General features: G+C 39.7%; 1 protein-coding gene across 2 annotated transcripts in view; it reads left to right on the top strand.

The window, feature by feature from the left end:
* Positions 1–24,416, top strand: part of cerk (ceramide kinase) — an 89,417-nt gene extending 65,001 nt beyond the window's left edge. The window contains exons 12-14 of one of the 2 annotated variants that reach the window (XM_072562564.1): positions 3,525–3,730; positions 7,134–7,342; positions 22,850–24,416. In XM_072562564.1, coding sequence (XP_072418665.1) covers positions 3,525–3,730; positions 7,134–7,342; positions 22,850–22,868 — 434 coding nt within the window. In that variant the 3' untranslated portion in view covers positions 22,869–24,416. Of the gene's footprint in view, positions 1–3,524; positions 3,731–7,133; positions 7,343–8,530; positions 12,022–22,849 lie in introns of those variants that run through there. The other variant, XM_072562563.1, reaches the window with a different exon arrangement.
* Positions 24,417–25,036: the final 620 nt, after the last annotated feature.

The raw sequence follows: 25,036 nt of genomic DNA, 5'->3' as shown, positions 1-25,036 counted from the left end.
TTTGTTTTGTTTTATGCAGTCAATGTATAACTTCAACACTTCACTGCTGACAAAATCCACGGTCAATAAATTTTTAAATATTCACAAGTTAGCACTAGAATTTTGAAGGAACTGATGAAGTTAGAAGTGAGGAACTTCTGTCTTGATAAGGTGTGTACAGATGTTGCATGGTATCAGGTTCATGTTGATCCTCAAGGTGTTAAGATTAACATGGTCTGAGGTAGCCAATCTTTCGTAACTTCCATTTGGAATGCAACAATTGGCTTTAATGTTTTGTACTGAAAATGTGCTGCTGGAAAAGCGCAGCAAGTCACGCAGCATCCAAGGAGCAGGAGAATCGACGTTTCGCGCATGAGCTCTTCTTCAGGAATGAGGAAAGTGTGTCCAGCAGGCTAAGATAAAAGGTAGAAAGCAGGGACTTGGGGGAGGGGTGTTTGAAATGCGATAGGTGGAAGGAGGTTAAGGTGAGGGTGATAGGCTGGAGTGGGGATGGGGCGGAGAGGTCAGGAAAAAGGTTGCAGGTTAGGAAGGTGCTGAGTTCGAGGGTTGAGACTGAGACAAGGTGGGGGGAGGGGAAATGAGGAAACTGGAGAAATCTGAGTTCATCCCTTGTGGTTGGAGGGTTCCTAGGCGGAAGATGAGGCACTCTTCCTCCAGCCATCATGTTGCTATGGTCTGGCGATGGAGAAGTCCAAGGGCCTGCATGTCCTTGGTGGAGTGGGAGGGGGAGTTGAAGTGTTGAGCCACGGGGTGGTTGGGTTGGTTGGTCCGGGTGTCCCGAAGGTGTTCTCTGAAACGTTTCGCAAGTAGGCGGCCTGTCTCCCCAATATAGAGGAGGCCACATCGGGTGCAGCGGATGCAGTAAATGATGTGTGTGGAGGTGCAGGTGAATTTGTGGCGGATATGGAAGGATCCCTTGGGGCCTTGGAGGGAAGTAAAGGGGGAGGTGTGGGCGCAAGTTTTGCATTTCTTGCGGTTGCAGGGGAAGGTGTCGGGAGTGGAGGTTGGGTTGGTGGGGGATGTGAACCTGACTAGGGACTCACGGAGGGAGTGGTCTTTTCGGAATGCTGATAGGGGAGGGGAGGGAAATATATCCCTGGTGGTGGGGTCCGTTTGGAGGTGGCGGAAATGACAACGGATGATACGATGTATCTGGAGATTGGTGGGGTGGTAGATGAGGGCCAGTGGGGTTCTGTCCTGGTGGCAATCGGAGGGGGGCGGGGCTCAAGGGCGGAGGAGCAGGAAGTGGAGGAGATGCGGTGGAGAGCATCATCGATCATGTCTGGGGGGAAATTGCGATCTTTGAAGAAGGAGGCCATCTGGATTGTACGGTATTGGAACTGGTCCTCCTGGGAGCAGATGCAGTGGGGACGAAGGAATTGGGGAAAATGGGATGGCACTTTTACAGGGGGCAGGGTGGGAGGAGGTGTAGTCGAGGTAGCTGTGGGAGTCGGTCGGTTTATAGTAAATGTCCGAGTTGATTCGGTCACCCGAGATAGAAATGGAGGGGTCTAGGAAGGGGAGGGAGGAGTCTGAGATGGTCCAGGTAAATTTGAGGTCGGGGTGGAAGGTGTTGGTAAAGTGGATGAACTGTTTAACCTCCTCGTGAGAGCACGAGGCAGCGCCAATACAGTCATTGATGTAACGGAGGAAAAGTTGGGGGGTGGTGCCAGTGTAGCTGCGGAAGATGAACTGTTCCACATACCCTACGAAGAGGCAGGCATAGCTGGGGCCCATGCAGGTGCCCATGGCTATTCCTTTCGTTTGGAGGAAGTGGGAGGATTGGAAAGAGAAGTTGTTCAGGGTGAGGACCAGTTCAGTTAGTCGAAGGAGGGTGTCAGTGGAAGGGTACTGGTTGGTATGGCGGGAAAGGAAGAAGCGGAGGGCTTTAAGTCCTTCATGATGGGGGATGGAGGTGTACAGGGACTGGATGTCCATGGTGAAGATAAGGCGTTGGGGACCGGGGAAGCGAAAATCATGGAGGAGGTGGAGGGCGTGGGTGGTGTCCTGAACGTAGGTGGGGAGTTCTTGGACTAAGGGGGACAGGACCATGTCGAGGTATGCAGAGATGAGTTCGGTGGGGCAGGAGCAGGCTGAGACAATGTTTTTACTTTCTCAATCAGGTTCTCAATGTTTCGGTTGAAAGGTATCATTTCCAATTAAATTATTTAACATGGAACCCTCAGCTAAATTAGAATATATAATGCTCAAAATATGTTAGTGCAGCAGATTTTAAAAGAAATAATGCTTTTAATAAAACTGTTATTTACTTAAAGGGATCTGCCAACTGAGAGATGTTCAGCAGTGGTACCCATGAATTCTCAAATTCCAGCAATGACCTGGAGTATTGAAACTCTTGAAAGTATTGATTACTACAAAGCTTCCTTAGAAAACCAGCTGCTCTTCCCTCTCGAGATGATCAGCAGAAGCTGGCCTTAGTTCATTGTGAAGTATCCACGTACAAGATGTCGATTTAAATTCGCATCATTGTGTCGAATTCCAAATGAATCAAACACTTTAGCCTGTTTTTTTTTAATGCTCACCTTGTGAGAGCAAATATTTTCCAACTATTTAAACTACTGTAACCAAATCTTGTTTTTGCTTCTACTACTGAGTACAGGAAAGATTTTATAGAAAACAGCATTTCAGGAAACAAATCTGTAACTTTCCATTTATGAAATGTTGTGCAATTATGTAGGGTCCTGTCATAAACATTCTTGAACTTCGAAATAGTCCCTTGCAGTGATGGAGTTTAGGAAGCACTAGTAATAAGGACATTGGGGCAATTGCATTGTCAACAGTTGCCCACAAGCTCAGTAACCTGCTGCAAATGATTCGTAATTTTTACCCAGTTGTCACATAAATTGTCTTGACAAAGTGAATTTTGAAAGAATGTTTTTCTTCATGAGTATCCAGAGCTAGGGCTTCAAAAAAAGTAAGGGTCACCTTTTTAAGATGCATATTATGAGCATTCCTTTTGAGAAGTTATGTAAATTTGGAACAATATTTATCAGGAAGGCAATAGAGGAAGGGAGTTACTGAATATTTTTAAGTCAGAGGTAGATAGGTTCTCGTTAATTTTGGGGCTCCTAGTATATCAGGATAGACAGGAATATAGAATTCATAACAAGTAGATCACCCATGATCTTCTTGAATAATGGTGCAAGCTTGAGGGGGCTAAATGGCTTACTTCTCTGAATGCATAGGTTTGTTTGTTATTTCTGGTAGCTCATTCACTCATTTTGCTGACCTCTGCAAAGTATCTGGACTCCAGTTTCAGAACCACTGTATGAGATAAGAGGACAATTGATATGGTTTCTGCTCTCCTATTTTCAATCAGCAATGACTATCATAATTGCTTGTGTGTGACCATTCATTTGAGGACATGATCATTTCCAGCTGTGATAGCCCCAAATATCATTTCATCCTTAAGCTGTGCAACATAAAATAAAAATACTGCAGGTGCAAAAGTAAAGATTTTGTCCCTCACTGATTTATGTAACCATTTGTTTCTCTTTCTTTAGAAGAACAGCAACAATGGAAAGTGGTTAAAGGAAAATTTCTGGCTATAAATTCAACGAACATGAGTTGTGCATGTCCAAAGTCTCCCAAGGGTCTTTCACCAGCAGCGCACTTGGCTGATGGAACCATTGATCTAATTTTAGTCCACAAGTGTTCAAGACTGAATTTCCTGAGACATCTTATCAGGCACACAAATAATGATGACCAGGTATCAGATCTATTGAATTTTTCCCTTCATGCTATAGGAATAGCTTTATAAAAGGCTAACACACCCATTTCATCAGGATCATTCACAGAACCAGCACTTGCGTCTTGAGGGCTGAGAAGTTGAGGGTTTAGCCTCAGCCCTCTTAAATAAATCTCTTAGCTGCCTACTTGCATATTTTCCTTCTCATTGAAAATGCAGCAAGTGAAGTTATTGCATCAGTTTCACAGCTCAACAGGTTTTAAGACATTTTTAAATCCTGCCATGAAACATTTTCAACCTGCTCCCTCGCATCATCACTTTTTTTCTTTTTGAACTGTAGGTTTGTCATGGTACAAAACACTGTTTATAATTTCTACTGTATTTAATGTCATTGTAATAGAGTATCCTTGTCAGCATCCGACCATTCATCAAGTTCGGCTCTGGAAATATTTTTTCCTGGATTTGTAGCATTAATAGAGCCAACCAATTCCATGACTACTTATCTCTCATTGTTCATTTGCTTGCTTTTTTAAACACAAAATCCTTCAAAAACTTCTTTCTCATCAGACACTCAGTCTGCAAACATGAAAAGAGGCCAAAGATTTTGTCAACATCTTTGCAGAGTTTCACTTTTCACTAGGTTTGGCACATGAAAGATGTAAAATAAAGGGGTGCCAATTTAAGACTGAGGTGAGGAGAAATTTCTTCTCTGAGGACTGAGTCCTTGGATCATCTTAGCTGTGAGGACATAGTCCTTGCATGTATTGAAGGCTAAGATAGATTCTCGATCAGTAGGAGAATCAAGGGTTCCAGAGAAAGTGGAGAAAAGTGGACATGAGGAATGTTGGATCAGCCGTGATCCTGTTGAATGGTGGAGCAGGCTTGAGGGGTCGAATAGCTTATCCATGTTTCTATTTCTTATAGTCTTTTTTAAAAAAAAGGGATCTTTTGATAGAGAATGTGGGCTAAAATTCATGAATGTCTCCTTCACGGTTTGTCAGCTTTTTCTGAAAGTCACACCAGTAAGACACTTAGATTTTGGATCATATCCTGATCTATTGACTGAATCAAACTTATCACAATAGGAGGGCATAGACACATTAAAATATTGCCACATGATGAGCTCTTCTGAAGAGGATGAGTATGGCAATTATCCAATGAAAGTACAACTTTATTATCTTCACATATTCCTTTCTTTCACAAATGTTCTTTTCACCAAAGCACAAAAGCATGATGAAACTTTCTGCATTCATCCAAGCAAGATTTCACACAATTAAGATAAAATGTTGGCCCAAGTCTTTGATCCTAAGCGTATGAAGTGTATGAAAGCGCTATATTGTCACAAATAAATCTTTGGGCTGTTCACTTTGTGTTTTTATGTTACAGATCATTGACAAACCAACATTGAACGCCTGCAATTTTCACCCTTTTTCAGTCTTTCACATGTTTCCATTTCTGTTTCAAAGTGAAAACATATTTTCACTTTATCCCTTGCATGGGAGTCTTTTGAGGCCACTTTGATGGGTAAAGGATTTCAGATCACTAATTCAACCAGCCACTACTGGCACCTGCATTAGGAAGGACAGTAGATGGCAATGCTTCATGGCAGCAGGAGATGCTAGGAGATTCACAGCATAGTGGGTGAATATGTGCATTGGAATTTGGTACACCAAGTTCAAATAGATGTTTTTGAAAAAAATATATAAAAACGGTAAATTTCCTTTAAAGGTTTTACTGGTTGCTTGAGAATTTCAGATGTTATGTACTCGATAAGAGCGAGTTTACTCATGCACTAACACTGAATATAAGGATTGTTCATTTGATACAATGCCTAAACATTATTTTGCATCAGCTGCAAAAGTAGGAGGTTTTCCTCAGTTGGTTTGAAATGTCTTAATGTTAAAAATTAGCCTCTTAAATGGTCAGTCTTCTACAACAATATGTGTCTGCAATATCTTCACTCAATTGTTAAATATGTAGTAAAATTTCTAAAAAGCTAACCTGAAATCCTGTTTACTAGCATGGATAAAGTGGGACTCTGTCCATTTAAACTTAGTTTTGAATAGAGATAAAACTAATTATTGTTACATTCTGTTAAGTTTTTGTGCAAGGTATTAAGTTAATGTAATTTATTATCTAGTTACAGCACTCTTGAGGCATTATTTACAAAAATGCTTTTTCTTCCTCTAATCCTTAAACTACCTTCATATATAATTTCCACTATAGGACCCTTTGAATTAAACTTGTGATTGTGAGCAGTATTATAAAATTAATTTGTAGAGTTCATATTGCACTAAAGATAACAGATACATTTGAATGTTACTCACCTACATGTCTCATCTGTATCATAGGGTGATTTCTTCAAATAGATTTTATTTTTAAAAGATGGGCATAGTGGGTCAATCTTGTGATTGGAGTAGGATCACTATTGCATACAATGACTCCTGCATTACACTAATACAGGTTCATCATAATTTGCTGTGATTTAACAAAGGTTAAGTATTTGAAACTTAATGAATTAACAGAACAGTTCAAAGTTTATTTTAAAGTCTACAGTTGTAAGTCGTATACCTTGCTATGTCATGAAGCATATCCGTTGCATTTAAAGTTGCACCTGTGACAATAATTCTTCACAAATAGAGTCATAGTGTTGTACAACATGGAAGCAGACCCTTGAGTCTAACCCGTCTGCATCAACCAGGTATTCTAAGTGAATGGAGTCCCATTTGCCAGCATTTGGTCCATATCACTCTAAATCCTTTCTATTCATGCACCCATCCACATCCCTTTAACTCTTGTAATTGTACCTGCCTCCAACATCACCCCTGATGGCTCTTTCCATACATGTACCACTCTGCATGAAAACATTTCCCATCAGGTTTCTTTTAAATCAATACCCTCTCACCTTAAGTTCATGAGCTCTGGTTTCGGACTCCTCTACCCTGGGAAAAAGATTTTGGCTATTCACCCTGACGGTGAACATTTATTTGGCTCTGAGGATTACAACACAAATTATGCAACATCATAAATTGGAAGTACTTTGATTTTAGTTATGAGCTACTCAAACGACGGGCACTCATGCATGCACACCAGAAAAAAATGGAATGCATAGCACGTTATTCACAAAGCATCGAGTGATAGCATGAAAACAAATACTTGTTTCAGCACTGTCACACCATACTGCAATTTTGAAGTAGCTAATCAGAAATTTGCAAAATCTTATTAAGCAAACAATTGGGAAAAGAGATCACTGACACATCTGTAATTTGATTGGATGCTAATGTATAGCAGGGGTGTAAGAAAAATCCGATTGCAGAAAGACTTTGATGTCAAATTGAAATGTTTATATTCGGTATTATTCAAACACCATGAAAAGTCTACATATTAAAATAACATTCACAACTTTATGCTTCTAATATTTCAGTTTGACCATGCATTTGTCGAGGTTCACCGAGTGAAGGAATTCAAATTTACACCCAAGTACTGTGATGAGGAGGACACTGATATCCAGGATGTTGGTAAAAATCTCTTTGGTCAGATATGTAGAGATCATCCCAGTTGCAGCTGTGCACAGCATCAAAGCAGTTGGAACTGTGATGGAGAAATAATTAAGCACGCTGCTATTGAAGTGAGGTAGGTGTTTATTGTTTAGTAAATTATTCCTATCTGTCAGTTGGTTGTACAAAAAGACTATATGGTCACTGACGTCATGAAAATTGATTTGCCACTGTTCACTAACATACCACATATAATCATGTATCATGTGGATACAAGTGATATACCTTTTGAAGTTTAAAGCTCATTAACTTTTATACTTAGTATTTGTTCAGTAAGATTCACTTTGAGAACCAATGAGAGAATACAACCAGCAACATATTTTCCTAGCTGTACTGTTGCTCACATGGAAAATGGGCAGTAATTCCGAGATTACTAAATTTGATGTTGTAATTTCTACTTCACTCTCTAGTTCCTGAAAATCTGATCCAAACACCTTGAGACCAACCTGCAGCACATCCTGTGGCTCACTACCTGGCTCTTCTTGTTCTAGATAATGAAAATAGACAATACTGGAAATACTTAGCAGATCAGGCACCATCTAGAGACAGAGAAACACAGTTCCATTTCAGTTTGATTTCCTTTCATCAAAACTGAGAAAAGTTAGAAACTAGAGGCAAGGCCTGTGCTCAGGTGCATAATAGAAGAGACTAAATAACAAGAGTTGGTGGTCCACATTGCATATGTTCTAATGAATCAATGTAAGAAATAAACTTGGAGAAAGTAAATGGAGTCCCTGCAGTAAACAGAATAGTTGAAGTAATTGTGGGCAGTCATGGAGCTTGCATGGACAAGATCATGTTTCTGTTGTCAACATTACAAACAGTATTACCAACGATTTCTAATATTTTTGTTTCCTTTTGTAAAATGTCTTCTAAAATTGAAACTTTCCTAACTCCAATGTACGTGATATATTCATGGACTCCAGTTGACTGAATTGATAGGTCACGTTTGAAAATACAATGTTCAAACCTTGTTCAAGTAGAAAAAAATTTAAATTGACATTCTTTAAGTAGAATTCATCTTCATTTTAATTAGTCATCATTTTACCTGTTTTTGTTTAGTCTCTCAGCATCACCCTTATTGATCTTTAGAAATGAGAAGCTAATGCAGTTTGTGGATATAATTGATTTGAATGTTTACTGTGACAAAGAATTGCTTAACAATTAGAGTTAATGTTTTAAAGAAGGCATTATAAGTTGAATTATAACTACGTTGATAACATTTTATTAAATGCTACTAATCTTATTTTATTTTTCTTTGAAGGGTTCACTGCCAACTATTGAAGCTTTTTGTAAGAGGGATAGAGAAATAGAAGAACCTTCTATGCAGAAGAACATTAGAAATTCATTTGTAATTTAATCAGCTTCCAAATTATCTCAGGACTCCATAATCCATTTATATAGAAGTTTAAAATAGAGTATTTAAGTTTTAAAACTTGTGATTCTAAATTAATTTACATTATACAATGTAGCCAGTAATATTTATTACACAAAGTGTAAGCCTTAGAAGAAACAAGAAATAGCGAATTTACTATGGAGTTTCAGGATTTCAATTATTTGATTTTTAACTTAAGAATTACGTTTGAAGTGGAGAATTGAAGTTTAAGATACAGTATTTCAGGTCTAAAAGACCGATTAGGAATGCCATTGCTGTGTTGCAAGAAACTCTGTTTTGTGAATTAGCATAATTTTTTAAAAATACATTCTTTAGAAAGTGGAGCAGAGTTTCAGAGCACTTATCCTGTGCCTCATATTAAATTGGAGTCGTGTGAGTACTGATTTACTGACTGGTACCTAAAATTTAGACTGCAAATTTCATTATCTGTTTCCTGGCACATGATTCAAATACCTTTTTGTAACTGAACTCTTTGAACTAAACTAGATTTTTTCCAATTTATTTTATTGCACCTTGCAACTTACCAATGCAAACTGATTGTACTTCTAAACAAGGGTACAAAAAAGCTATAGTTTGAGAATAATTCTTTATTTTAATAACTGTTAGAAAAATATATATAAATGCTGACTTGTTAAGTATTTTGAGTTTGTACATAACAAATAGAAATATATATTTATTGTTGTACATGAAGCTAGCTTTTGTTTAGCTTAGTTTGTGTTCACTATGTGAATTGTATGTAGGTAGTAGTGTTTATGCACTAATAGATTATATCTTAATGAACTAAAAGCAGCAGTCACCAATCTTCTTCTGTATTTTACATTCCTAATGTAAGAATATTCAATAGTTTTCTACAGATGGCAATAGAGTTGCTTCCTGCACTGATGCTGTAGATCTGTTTCTCCAACTAAATATTAATGTTTTGCTTAAATGAATTCTGTTCATTTCAGAATTATTTGTCTGGATGTTTTTGCATGTTTTTCAATATGTAGTTCTCTGTATTTTCCTTCACATCCCTTTGAATTGTACCTAGCAAATGTAAAGAACTGGAATGGATATCATTTACAGTCTTTGCAGAATGTGACCTGTTTTCATTGCTTGTGCCACATAGCATTCCCTGATTTGATGTAAGCAGTGTTTAAAACTGTCATGTTCCAGGACTGAGGGGCTATCTTTCCTGGTGATTGACTCACCAGGCCATTTCTAATGACTTTCTAGACCAAATAACCGTGATAATGTTGTCTGTTGTTGAACAAAATATTAAAATTGTTTGTATGTGAGCAATTGATGAAACTAAATATTTTGGCTGAAAACACTTAAACTACATTACCAATAGCTTTGTTTTATTTGCATTACTCTTTGTTCTCACCATCCTCCATAAATTCTCCCACCTCTTAGCTGGTTGATCATCTTATCCCCAGTTTTGGAACCTTGCTGGATGCAAATTAGCTGCTGTGTGCACCTACATAATGGTGCAGAAGTAATTCATTTATCAAGTGCTTTAGAGCATCGCAAGAGGTGAAAGCATCTTGCAGTAGATGCTATGCATTTTACTTCCTCAGATCAGTAATTTCATAATTGGTACATGGTTGAACTGTGCTGCTTTGTAACATTTTAGTTTGTGAAATGTGAACTGAACAGCTCTAAATTAGGCAACAAAAATCAGGAAAATTGATCTTGGGTACACAGCTGTCATCCCCTTACCTCAACCTTAATTTTTCTGTTCTTCCACACCTACATACAGTCATACAGAACAGATGAGCCATTTGGGCCTATTGAGTCTGTGCCAACCTAGCTACACTAATCCACCTTTCAGCACTTGACCCTGAGCCTTGAATGTTATGACAATTCAAATGTCATTCATGTAGTTTTTAAAGACTGTGAGGGTATCTCTTCTACCCTCTCAGACTGTACATCCGGATTCCCACCAATGACTGCATCAATTTTTTTTGTTCCCTCAAATCCCCTTTCAACTTCCTGCCTTTCACCGTAAAATTATGACCCCTTGTAATTGGTCATTCAATAAATGACATCAGCTGCTTTCTACCCACCCTGTACATGTCCCTCCAATCTTGTACACCACAATCAGGTCCCCCTTCGCTTTCTGAGTTCTAAAGGAAACCACCCGAGCCTAACTAGCCTCTCTCAAATAAAATACTGCAACTTCAGCAACATTCTGATGAATTTCTGCTGCATCTCTCCAGCAACAGTCACAAAAACAAAAATTGCTGGAAAATCTCCAAGTCTGGAAGCAACTGTGGAGAGAGGTCAGAGTGAACACACATTTTCAAGCAATGTCTGTTTTTGTTTCTGATTCCCAGCATCTGCAGTTCTTCCAGTACAAACATGTCATTCCTACAGCATGGTAACCAGAAATGCACTTAGAACTGCAGCAGTGGCCTGATCAAACTTTTGTAAAGCTCCAATACAACTTCCCATTCTTATGATCTCTGCCACAAGTTGTACAAAAAAAATTCATTTCATTTGTCTTCCTAACCAGCCTATTAACTTGTCTTGCTGCCTTCAGTGATTTGTGGACAGACACACCAAAATTCCTCTGTTCCTCTGAGTTTCCTAGTGTCCTGCTATTCATTGAATACTTCCTTGACTTGTTGTTACTTCCAAAGGCCACCACCCCTTGCTTTTCAGGGTTAAATATCTAATATTAATATAAGTACCAGCTTCTGCCCCTTTCATTTCACCCCGATCATTCACATGTTGAAGACCTTGGTCTCAGCTGAAGTATTGACATCAAATGGAATGCTAAGCTTCAGGCTTATTCGGTCCTTTTTGAAAATGTTCCTCATCTCTTCTAGTGCTGTAGCAGCAAACCTGCGATACCTCAGCTTTTGCAATGTAGAGCTCCTCATCTCTGAGACACCATGTAGGCCCCCACCTGTTTACAATGGCATGGAATGTGGCTGAGCATCATAGATGAAGTCCCAGTACCATCCATTTTGAACAGGAAACAGACATACTCTTGGGACATACTGTCAGTGCACAGAGTTACATGTTTTAAGTATTGATTTTTTTTTTAATGCAAAGATATAACTTGTTTCAATTATTTCCAATATTTTATTGTATTTACATTTTTCATTCCTTGTAAAGACATCCAATTAATCAAGAAATCAGTGGATAAAGTTTTTTCTAACTTTAATTAGGATGTTTGTGGGAACTCCAGATTAAAAATATCATTGTGTCATAGCTCCATTTAATTATTTGTTCAGGAATTGAATGCATATAAAAAGTAGCAACAGCTTAAGAAGAAGAAAAACATGTTTGTTAGTTATTCTCCCAAACTCTTTGTCCAATGATTCTTAGATTTTATGTGTATTTCTCGTTCATTAAACACTTGAATTCTTTTCAAGCATGAACATATTTATTATTGGAACTTGTTTATCTCAGCAAATTCTCCTGTTTTATATATTTTAGTTCATTAAACTAGTTTTTCATCTGCTAAGTGAAATCAAGTCAGGAGATTAAACATAAGCTTGAAGCAATTCTTTTAAGTTACCATAGATATTTTGTTTACCTGTTCAAACTGATTTCTAACCTTATTCACATTGTTTTTATCAAACTTGATTTTTCTTTCCGAAGATATTTAATTCAGCAAAAATGTTCACCAGTGTGAATGGCACATGTGTATCTGATGTCCATTTGCACAAAACTAAAAATGCTTAACTAGCAAAGAAATGGACTGCAGAATTTGAAGTAGACAGTTGGCCGCCACCATCACCTCAAGGGCAATTAGGAATGGGCAATAAATGATTAGAATGAAGACAAAACTGAACGCAAGTGTATTTTGTAACAATAATAGAAGGAACGTGCAGTTGGTGTCTTTTCTTTACCACCTCTTCATCCTCCAACATGACTGGTCTTCATTAAAAGACACAAGCAAACCAGTTGGATTTTTGACATTCTCTTAATTTCATGGCTGTGCATTCAGTTTGACTGTTTTTCAAATCTTCCACAGCCTTTGCTTAATTATATATTTTAAAATTAATTTCTAAAACATATGAGGGATGTATTGAGTAATCTACCATCTCTTTAACCTGGATTCCATGTGCTTGCTGAAAAAATAAAATATTCAAATCCTCTGCCTTATGTTCAAAACAGGATTTGAGATCAATATAATTAGAGACATAGCAAATGCAAGACTCAATATTAATTGTTTCTGTCTCCACAGATGCTGAGTCTCTCCAGTGCTTTTTTTTTAATTTCAGTCTAATTCAAATACGTGTATTTTTAAATTCTTATTTTAATGGTGAACAAACCCTGTGGTGAAAGCTGTAGATAATTCCCAGGTCTGGATTCACCCTTGTTGATTTTTGCAGACTGAGTCATCGTTTTGGTACTTTCAGATGGCCTTAATCAGCACCATATTTCACCTGCATAAGCTTCTCTGTAGCATAGCTACAATGAATTTCATTAGTCATCGAAGTGTTAGTGCAGTCTCCTGGCTCATTTGAGCGATAGTGATTGTTGCTACATGAACAATGGTCTAACAGGTAGTAAGTTAACGATTGTACTTTTAAGACCGATCAAAAAGAATGGAAAATACATGTCAGTAAAAATTCTATCACAATTTATTGAATTCAAGGAAAGAAGTTGAAAAATAGCTTTCCTTGTACTGAATTAATTTTTTTAAGTTTCCTGGGAGAAAAAGGATTTTGGGACAGAGACCTGTGTGTAAATAGTGCAAGATCTAATTCTTGATTTATTATGCAAGTTCTTCCTGAGCACTTTTAACTAATTTTTCCATCACTTTGATTGAAAATCAATTGTAATGGGGTGGTAATGTTTTAGTCCTACCAGTAGTTGATGGGCAGTTTTTCAGATTGCTGGGTGTAGTGATTGCAACCAGGTTGACCTCATTGACGCAGCTCTGGCTGTCCAATATAACCAGGAAATTATAAAAGAAAAAGTATGCAACCACGAGATGCAGAATCTCCTCAGTTCAGTTGACTGATGCCGAGCTGGCTGGCTATAGCCAGTGTACTGTGCACAAGTAAATAAAGTTAAAAATCACACAACACCAGTTTATAATCCAACAGCACTAGCTGTCGGAGCGCTGCTCCTGATTGCTCTGCTAGTTCAGGAGAACAAGTCTTCTGTACTATTGGTCAAATGTTCTCGGGGCCCATAGTCTTTTTAGTCTCCAGTACCTTCAACTGTTAGATGATATACTAATTCAGTTCATTACATTTGATAAGACTGGGAACTGTGATAGAGTCACAGAGATGTACAGCATGGAAACAGATCCTTCCATCCAACTTGTCCACGCCGACCAGCTATCCCAACCCAATCTAATCCCATCTGCCAGCAACTGGCCCATATCCCTCCAAACCCTTCCTATTCATATACCCATCCAAATGCCTTTTAAATGTGGCAATTGTGTTAGCCTCCAGCACTTCTTCTGGCAGCTCATTCCATATACATATCACCCTCTGCATGAAAAAGTTGCCCCTTACATCTCTTTTATATCTTTCACTTCTCACCCAAAACCTATGCCCTCTAGTTCTGGACTCCCCCATCCCGGGGAAAATAACTTGTCCAATTATCCTATCCATGCCCCTCATGATTTTATAAACGTTTGTACGATCACCCCTCACCCTCCAAAGCTGCAGGGAAAACAGTCCCAGCCTATAGCTCAAATCCTCCAACCCCTGGCAACATCCTTGTAAATCTTTTCTGAACCCTTTCAAGTTTCACATCATCTTTCTGATAGGACGTAGACCAGAATTGTACACAATATTCCAAAAGTGGCCTAACCAATGTCCCGTAGAGCCACAACATGACCTCCCAACTCAAGTATTCAATACTCTGACCAATAAAGGAAAGCATACCAAACGCCTTCTTCACTATCCTATCTATCTGCGACTCCACTTTCAAGGAGCTATGAACCCAAACACCAAGCGCTCTTTGTTCAGCAACACTAGGAGCTTAAGTGTATAAGTCCTGCTAAGATTTGCTTTCCCAAAATGCAGCACCTCATATTTTTCTAAAGTAAATTCCATCTGGCACTACATAGCCTAATGGCCTATCTGATCAAGATGCCATTGTAATCTGAGACAACCTTCTTTGCAGTCCACTACACCTCCAATTTTGGTGTTATCTGCAAACTTACTAACTATACCTCTTCTGCTCACATCCAAATCATTTATATAAATATTGAAAAGTAGTGGACCCAGCTCCGATCCTTGTGGCACTCCACTGGTCACACACCTCCAGCCTGAAAACAGCCCTCCCACCACCTCCCTCTGTCTTCTACCTTTGAGCCAGTTCTGCATCCAAATGGCTAGTTCTCCCCATATTCCATGTGATCTAACCTTGCTAACCAGTCTCCCATGGGGAACCTTGTCGAACACCTTATTGAAGTCCCTATAGATCATGTTCACCACTATGCCCTCATCAATCCTCTTTGTTACTTCAAAAAGCTGCATCAAGTTTGTGAGACATGGTTTCCACACACTAAGCCATGATGACTATCCCTGATCAGTCCTTGCCTTGCCAAGTACATGTACATCCTGTCCCTCAGGATTCCTTCCAACAACTTGCCCACCACCAACCAAGTTCATTGGTCCATAGTTCCCTGGCTTGTCCTTACCACCTTTCTTTAATAGTGGCACCATGTTACCCAACTTACTGTCTTCTAACACCTCACCTGTGACTACCACAGAATGCAATCAGTGTAAATATCTCAGCAAGGGGCCCAGCAATCACAGAGTTTCACTAGAGTTCAAGGGTACACCTGATTAGGTCCTGGGGATTTATGCACTTTTATGCTTATCAAGGCATCGAGCATTTCATTCTCTAATATGGACATTTTTCAAAATGTCACCATCTGTTTCCCTACATTCTATATCTTCAATGTCTTTTTCCACAGTAAACACTGATGCAAAATACTCATTTAGCACCTTCCCCATCTCCAGTGGCTCCACACAAAGGCTGCCTTACTGATCTTTAAAGGCCCTATTCTTTCCATAGTTACCCTTTTGTCCTTAATGGATTCTCTTTAATTCTATTTGCCAAAGCTATTTCATGTCCCCATTTTGCTGTCCTGATTTCCTTCTTAAATATACTCCTACTGCCTTTATATTAGAACATAGAAAAGTACAGCACAGAACAGGCCCTTTGGCCCATGATATTGTGCCAGGGTTTAATCCTAATGTAAGATATAATAACCTACGCACCCCTCAACTCACTGCTATCTGTGTGTATGTTAAGCAGTCACTTAAATGTCCCTAATGACTCTGCTTCCACCACCACCGCTGGCAACGCATTCCATGCATTCACAACTGTCTATGTAAAGAACCTTCCTCTGATGTACCCCATATACCTTTCTCCTAATATCTTAAAATTATGACCCCTCATACCAGTCAATCCTGCCTTGGGGAAAAAGTCTCTGGCTATTGACCCTATCTATTCCACTCATTATCTTGTACACCTTGATCTTCCTCCTCTCCAGAGAGAAAAGTCAGAGCTTATTCAACCGTTCTTCATAAGGCAAGCCCTCCAGTCCAGGCAACATCCTGGTAAACCTTCTTTGCACCCTCTCCAAAGCCTCTGTATCTTTCCTATAGTAGGACAACCAGAACTGGACACAATATTCTAATTGTGGTCTCGCCAGGGACTTGTAGAGCTGCAGCAAAGCTTCGCAGCTCTTAAACTCAATCCCCCTGTTAATGAAAGCCAAAACACCATATGGTTTCTTAACAACCCTATCCACTTGTGTAGCAACTTTGAGGGATCTATACACGTGAACACCAAGATCCCATTGTTCCTCCACACAACCAAGAATCCTGTCTTTAATCCTATATTCAGCGTTCAAGTTTGACCTTCCAAAATGCATCACTTCACATTTATCTAGGTTGAACTCCATCTGCCATTTCTCAGCCCAGCTCTGCATCCTGTCTGTTACACTGCAGCCTGCAATAGCTCTTGATACTATCGACAGCACTTCCATTCTTTGTGTCAACAGCAATTTTACTAACCCACCCCTCAACCTCCTCATCCAAGTCATTTATAAAGACTACAAAGAGTAGAGGCCCAAGGACAGAGCCCTGTGAGACCCCACTGAACACTGACCTCCAGGCAGAATACTTTTCATGTCCAACCACTCTCAACCTTCTGTCAGCCAACCAATTCTGAATCCAGGTAGCCAAATCTCCCTGTATCCCATCATTTCTGACTTTATGAATGAACCTACCGTGGGGAACCTTATCAAATGCCTTGCTGAAGTCCATATACACTTCATCCACTGCTCGACCTTCGACCTGTCTTGTCACCTCCAAGAACTCAATAAGATTTGTGAGGCATGATCTCCCCTTCATAAAGCAATGCTGACTGCCTTTAATCATGCTATGCTTTGTCAAATAGTCATAAATCCTATCCCTCAGAATTCTTTCCAAAACTTTGCTGAGCACAGACATAAGACTGACTGGTCTGTAATTGCCAGGGATTTCCCTATTACCTTTCTTGGAAAGAGGAGCAACATTCACCTCCTTCCAATCGTTGGGTATGACCCCCATGGAGAGTGAGGAGGCAATGATTTTCGCCACCGGCTTAGCAACCTCCTTTCTCGCTTCCCGGAGCAGCCTAGGATATATCTGGTCTGGCCCTAGAGAATTATCAATCTTAATGTTTGCCAAAATTTCCAGCACATCAACTTCATCAATCTTGATCTGTTTAAACCTGTATTCCAGCTCCTCAAAGCTCTCATTAACAACCTCTTATTCACCTCCGACCTGCAATAGTTCTCGAGGTGAAACATGAGATGTTCTTCCTCCAGTTTGTGTGTGGCCATATTTTGACAATGGAGGTCTTGGGAAGGGTGGAGTGGATAGGTGCACAGGAAGATGGACAAGTTACCTCGGGTCAAGAGAGTGGGGTGGAGAGGGAGGAATGGACCTGGGATGAGGTGGGAGGGTGGGGAGATTTGGAAGCTGGTGAGTTCTATGCTGAGGCCATAAAGTTGTAAGCTCTTGAGGTGGAACATGAGATGTTCTTCCTCCAGTTTGTGTGTGGCCTTATTTTGACAATGAAGGAGGTCTAGGCTGAACGTGTCATTGGAAGAGTGGGAGGGGAAATTGAAATGGCTGGCAACTGGGAGATGTGGTTGATTGGAGCATGTGGACCACAGATGTTCCCTGAACCACTCCCCAAGCTTGCACTCTGTCTCTCCGATGTAGAGGAGACCACATTGGGAGCATTGAATGCAATAAATCAGGTTAGAGAAAATGCAAGTAAATCTCTGACAGGCTTTGATTCTTTGGGGCCTTGGATGGAGGTAAGGGGGTTTGGGGGATGTTATGGCAGGTATTGTACCTTCTGTGACCACAGGGAAAGATGCCAGGTGTGAGTTATGTGAATATTATTAAAACTGTAGAAGGAATTAGGAATACATTTCCTCTGATGGAAGCAAACAGGTTTATTCTAATACAACTCAGTTGTTTGAGGTGGCCATTTTAGATTCATTTACTACTCAAACTTTGCCATCCTTGAGGAAGTTCAAAGCTTGTTACAAATGCTATATCCAGCATCTCCCAATTGGTCATGTCATTGGCTGGCAAAATCTCCAGAACTGAAGGAAGGCACATGGGTTGATATGCCTCTGTAAAATTTTGAAGGGCAAAGTAAACATTTCTAAGCAGTACATAAAATTCTTTACCAACAGCTTCAGCACCTCACAATATGTTTCCTTTGCTAATTCCTTTTTCCCAAGAACAGTTACAGATTGAAACAATCTTCCAGAAACATTAATCTTGCTACCTGTAATGATTCACATTTAAGCAAAATCAACTGAACAATTTTAAATCATGTAGAATTGACTGCACTTATCGTGCATCTCCGGTGAAAGATCTTCAGTGGAAGACTTCAGAGGGAAGCCTTACCAAATCGAACGCCGATTAGTGATTATCCAACTTGGTGATACATTTCATTCTGCAGTGTCAACCTAGCTTTAGTGGCAAAACGTGCCCCTGACTCAAAAGTCATAAGATTCTAGAGAAGGCCTTAAACCTAAGGATATTGAGTGAATTTTACGAGGGCTCAAATTACTCTGACTCCTGACTGAAAAGTCTCATAGTGTCTCAGTGAATAGATACATAGCTGCTTTGCACTGATGTTGGGAGTAGCCTTAGTTAGATCAGAGTGGGGCCTTCATCTGATTGAATGACAGCTGTGTTCTCCCAGCAACATCAGAGTTGACAGGAACTACAGCCAGTTTCCAGTTTTAAAAAAAAAGGACTAGTAAATGCTGTACCTAAAGGCTTGCAAGTACAGCGATTTTTTTTTGTTTTGAAAGGCATGATGGTAGATCCCAGCAAGAAGGAGAGGGTCATAATTTAGAGGTGAGCCCAAGCTCAAAATGTGTGAGAATCTTGGGTGGGGATGGAGATGGCTGTTTTGTCAATAAAGATTTAGTTAGCCTTTCATTTCTCAATGGTTCCTCTTTAGAAAGTGGAAACATATTTTCACACTCGGATAGCAATGAGATCATTTGATGGGTACCACTGAACTACAGTAATGCCAGTTAAAAAGCTTGCAGACAATGAGTTACATTTGACTATGCACTGCAGAAATTCAAAGTTTCAAATGCATATTCAAGTTAGAATTATCTTTTGAATATAAATCATCAATAATGTCTTGAACTTTCATTTTTATTGATGGCCTTCCAATCCTTTAAACCTTTTTGAAGAGACATTCAATTAAAATCCCATCTTCCCTCAAGTGGTAAAGTCACCATCATTCCAGAGGACCATAGGGCTGCTCTCATCAGAGAGAGATGACTGACGGTGAGTTTAGTGTGAGGGTCACAATGCATCAGGTGTTTTAGGGTAAGCAATAGCTCCCACATAAGCAAGAATGTGCGACATCAACATTAATATTTGCAACACATATTTAATGAACAATTTTAGGAATCTGGTCAGAAAAATAACATCACACCAATACCACAGTTGCAGGATAACTATAGCTTCCCCATTGAATTCTTTTATTATTTTTAAATATTCAAATGTATGTGGACTGACTTATTCCAGAAATTGTGCAATTTAAGCAACAGCAGTTTAAAGGAAAAGAAATGTTCTCGCTGTAGTCTTTGCTCTTGCTGTTTAACATTGCAAATAATTGTTAATGCTTTCTAAGAAGTGAGAGTCTATTATAAAGAGGGGAAGATTTCCTGGGCTTGAAGGATTGATGATCAATTACTATTCACTGTGTAGTTTTATTTCTAGGGTTGCAATTAACTATTTCATATGACAGCATTTTTATCCAAAGCTCTGTATGCATGACAGCAATAAGTTTTATGAATGTGGATTGTTTTGTTGAACAAAGGTACATTTCATCATTCAGTGTTTGTTGCACTTCTTAATTTCACAATTGATAAGTCAGAGTTGTATCCATTGGTAATCAGAATCCCTGTATTCATGGGAATATATTTCCAGCCTCAACAGTTTGTGACATAACGTGTCAGGATCAAACTTTGAAAATTGTGCAAAATCCCAGCTTTTACAAATGAACATAGCGGTTAGCAGCCTGAAGTGTGTTTATGATGCCTTGGCAGTTTTAATAGAATTCATTAATAAGGGCACATAGTCAATTAAATTTGTTTCCCATTTTCTTCTGAATCTTCCGAGGTCATTTTCACATTTTTGGACCCAAATTGTTTAATTTTTTTTCCCAAATGGTGCACATTTCACATTTCATTGAGCTATCAATTTCTGCATTTGTGTGCAATTATTATTTAATCTGCTTGATATTCTAGAGTAACTGTAGGCGACCAGCAGTAATTATGGTAATTCAGTCGAGTTTCTTAAAAATTCTCCTGGAGCTTTCTTAAGAGGATGATCTATGCTGAGACTGATTATGTTACATTGCATGACATTCCTTCAAAATTGAACCATTCTTTTTAACTATTTGAAGTAACTTAAAGAAAAGCACCCTCAGGGTGCATGACTTTATTTAAGCCAGTGAATTACCTATATTACCTATAGCCAAGAAAAGCTTCCCAAGTAAAAGCTTCTTCCTTCAAATAATGGTCTAAAACATCTCAACTCTAACTCTACATGACTCAACTGAGGAGACAGGCTTTCCATTTGCAGGTGCTGCTTTTTTAAAAAAATCTTGAAGTCCATCGTGTGCACAACTCTTAAATACAGTACCTCATTCAGATAGATGAATTCAGGCATAGCTGAAGTAACAACAGAACACATAAAAACCTTCAGAAAAACAGAGTTTTAAGGTATAGCTGAATGTTGTGATGAAATGAATTGGATGGTTAACCCCCACCCCCACCCCCCACCCCCCCCAGCGCAACTGACTTGAGCCATCTGTAACATTAGTTTAGAAAACACCTAAAACAATGGAGGTCAGTCATTTCAAAATGTAAGCTTAATTAATCATGTGCTATTAATGTTGAAAATCATATTACAAAGAAATAATGTGACATCCAAATGAGCAATGTAACTTGACTTCTCTCACACTTTTTAGTCACTGCAAACATTTCTTTTCAGCATGCATCTATCGCATTTTGATTAAATCATCATGCTAGTCAAATTTAAGGAACCATTTACCAGATTTCTTTTGACTGAAAGAAAGCAATTTTATTAGCTCCTAACCCCAAGGCAAAAAATAATAAAACACCATTAAACGTATTTTGGACACCTAGCTATGAGTTTGTTCTCAGACGCTCTATCTGACATTTGCCAACATCTCTACATCATCATGGTGCCTCCAATGCTCTTACCATATGATCCTGTACTCCAGTGCTGCACTTTGGAGTGTACTGACATTTCTCATTGGAATGCTGCTGCCAGGGCACTTTGTACTAAGGGACACCTGACATTTGGACTGGACCAAGCTGTTTTTTGCTGTCAGAATTCATTCATTGTGTCAACTTGGATGCTTCCATCAATTTTGAGTGTTGGTACTTTGTTCTCAGTTATGCTCAGTCATACTTCTATCTTGCCTTGCAGTTTAGTTGATAAGTAAAGCAAGGTAGATTGTCAAGTTGGTCAGCAGTCGTCAGTCAAGAGGGTGGGCATTTTGCAGAACACTGCAGTCCTATGTCAGTTTCACAACTGCACTGTGTGTCAGCCGTTTATATGACAAGCATTGAATGTGCTTCAAACAAATGGCCATTTCTCAATGTCTACAGGAGTAGTCCTCAGTTAGATTCAGGGAGACAACCTTTCAGTCAGGAGGTCTTGGCAGAGTCAGTCAGAAAAGCCTCTGGTGTCAGTCCCAGGGCTTGGGTATGGTCAGCTGGCAAGTTGCGGTGGTCATGGTCAAGGGGCCCCTACCTCTGTAGTTTGCAGAGTGACCATGGTCAGGAATTGTACAGATTTAAATCGGGGGTGGGGGGGGGCTTCTTCCTGAAGTTGATCAAGGGCTTCAGCTACAGTCAGTTCTGGGAATCCATCCACTAAAGTCAAAATGGGCTTATCAGGGACCACTCCTCTGGGAAGGAAGCTAAGGAGCTCAGTTGTGGGAATTGGAGCCAGAATGTTGAGATGTAGAGGAGATAAAATACCTGAATGGGGCAATTCAATAATTAAAATGGGGAGATAATACAGCATGGAGAAGAGAGGGTCATGCAGGGATGGGTGATGTAAGTGGATACCCTTGGCTTTGTTGGGCTGACAGTACACTACGAGACCCGGCCTTCTGACTTAATACACTGAGGCTTGGATGAGGCATGAGCATAAAATGGGCAGACAAAGACTGAGATAGATGGTTTGGTCAGAATTTGGGGGAAGTGCAAAACCTATGGGATTAACAAGGGGGCTGGTTATGTTTGGGGATTCACCAAGATGCAGATTCTGAGCCTAGGACTCAAGGTTTGAGGAATGACTTTTGATACTTTCCATCATGCTGTAAATACATGCACTATTAACAATAATGGCTGCCACAACACCCACAGATGATGGAGTAAGTTCTTTGCTGTAGAGTGAGGGGTTTCAAGGGGTTACACCATGACCCAGATACCTGTATGCACGCCAGTGACTCATACATGCTTTGTGAAACGTACATATTAATCTACTGTGTGCACTCCAGTTTCTTCCTGAAAACTCTCCGATTTATATCACACAAGACAAAGATAATACTTTGATTGCAATAGCAATGTTTGTTGACCTGGAAAATGGAACCCAGATACCAAAGTAGCAATCACCTGTGTTTCAACTTTTGCAGGAGCTGCTCACTGGGATAAACGAACATTGTGTCGAGCTCAGGATGGGTGTGTTCTGAATCTTTGATGTTAAAGTTGAGGCTAGACAGAGATTCTCGCGGAGCTGAACATCTCATCTATGCTGCCGACGTGATCTCAGAAGGTCTTCCTCCTTTTCCTCCTGCCAAAAATTGCATGCTACACCAAGTTCCTGCGGTGGAGGAAGCCTACCCATGACTGGAGTCTGTTAGCATGGGAGATTTGACCTGGGGTTTTCTTCTCTGGTTTGTTTCCTCCTAGCACAACCCTGTCTTCTCATGAAGAAGGAGCACCTGGAGTGAGGTCAATGTCATCATCCCCATCACCTAACAGTTGGTGGCTCAACAATGGATTGTAGGTCTGTACATGTATCAAGCAAATGCTGAGATTCCAGGACGTTCCTTGACAAACCTGTACTTTACTCCTGTGTCTGTATTAGTATTTGTATGAAGTCCCTACTTGCTGACACTATGGGCCCCCCTCCTGCCTGTGACTGAGCAGGTGCCTGGTCTCCTACAGTCCTCTATGTGCTGGTGACCTGGGCAATTCTTCCTCAACCAGTCAAGGAGATGTGTTACTGAAATGCAGACCAGCTGGTTCTCCCATCTCTAATCTCAATAAAATACCCAGCACGGTGACAGTATCTGAGCTGCTGGGGTAATGCAGGAAGCATTTGTATCCTCTGAGGCATTTGCATCCTCTGAGGCATCTGTGCTGTTTTTCCCAAAGCTAGAGGACAACATGAACAATTTGCTCATGCCTAAAGGAGAAGAAAGAGAGAAAGCATTGTGATCAAGGGTGAACAATAATGTGACACGTTAACAATAACTTGACAGTAGGGATCATAGGAGTGCAGCGCAATGATGGACAATGCTTCTTGTTCAGTTGTCAGGGCATGTAGGTTTCAGCATTTCCCCAGGAGTAGTCCCATTCTTTGCCACCTAGCATCAATACATTTTCCTTGTAGAAAGTGAGGGATTGATTGTCTTGCACCCACCATCTACTGTGGTTCTATCAGCCCTGTTATGGGATGTTTTCTCCTGGAATGAGAAAAAGGGAGGAATTGAGTGAGATGATAGTGAGTGGCAAAGCTGTTGGTGCTGGTGAAGTGGACGAAGGCTTGGTGAACTGTCAAGGTTGTACTGTTGCCAAAATTATTTAACCTGTAGACACAACAAATATTTGGAGAATTGGGATATATTTCCAGAAGTAAAACTGAAACAAGAACATAAATATGCAATATGCTGCCAATATGGCATTACTTACAGAACTGGAGAAGGCCCTACAGGTTAGATAACATTTCAAAATTTAAAATATTGATTATGAACACCAAAAAGACAAACACAATGGTAGTTGGAAGGAATGTGTTTAAAGAAACTAGGGTGAAGATGGTGTCACACTGGAACAAGTAGGTAAGTTTTTCACTTTGGATAAATTATAAAAGAAGGTAGCAGTTTGGTTGTAGATGTTTGAGGAAGGATAGAGGTACCCAGAGGTAATTTTGTGAAAATGAATAGTGCATTGACAAGAGATTTCAAGCTTGTATCAAGGAATAAAATCGTAACATGGTACATTCCAACGACTTCCTTGCTTTCCTCAGAAATATGGATGTTAAGATCTATGGAATATTCCATACACAGGCTGTGAGATAAATTAAGAAGTACTTGAAAATGCAAAAGAAAACAAACTGAGAGAAGTAGCACGTGGAAAGGAAAATTTCAGTATTCTAATCAGAGCTCAAAATTCATTGAGAGCTCTTCGTAAAGGCAGGTGTAGGGCAACAGAAAGGGGATTAATCTCGACATAGCTGGATGACAAATGTTACAGAGTGGTTGTAGGTGATGTGTGAGGATGGTGCAAGACAGACAAATATTGCACACCTTATGGCAAAAGTAGTTACAAGCAGCAGCAGCATTCAGTTCGGACTAGGACACATTTAATAATTTGTGTAGCTTGTAACAATGCACAACTAACGCAAAACTGTGAAGTGCAGACACCTCTGGCCTTCAAGTATTAAACTACATAATTTATAAAGCTGTCAATAAGGTATATTGCAGCAGTAAGGATTTGTAATCAGGACAGGGTATCTGTCCAAATCTTTTGGCATTGATAGGTCCTCTTTTCTGACATTTACTCAACAAACTCATACAATTTTCTTTAATGAGGTCATT

This window comes from Chiloscyllium punctatum, chromosome 44, assembly GCF_047496795.1.
Source record: "Chiloscyllium punctatum isolate Juve2018m chromosome 44, sChiPun1.3, whole genome shotgun sequence".
Classification (NCBI taxonomy): Eukaryota; Metazoa; Chordata; class Chondrichthyes; order Orectolobiformes; family Hemiscylliidae; genus Chiloscyllium; species Chiloscyllium punctatum.
Note: the sequence above shows the minus strand (reverse complement) of the source record. Positions and strands in the feature narration are given on the sequence as shown.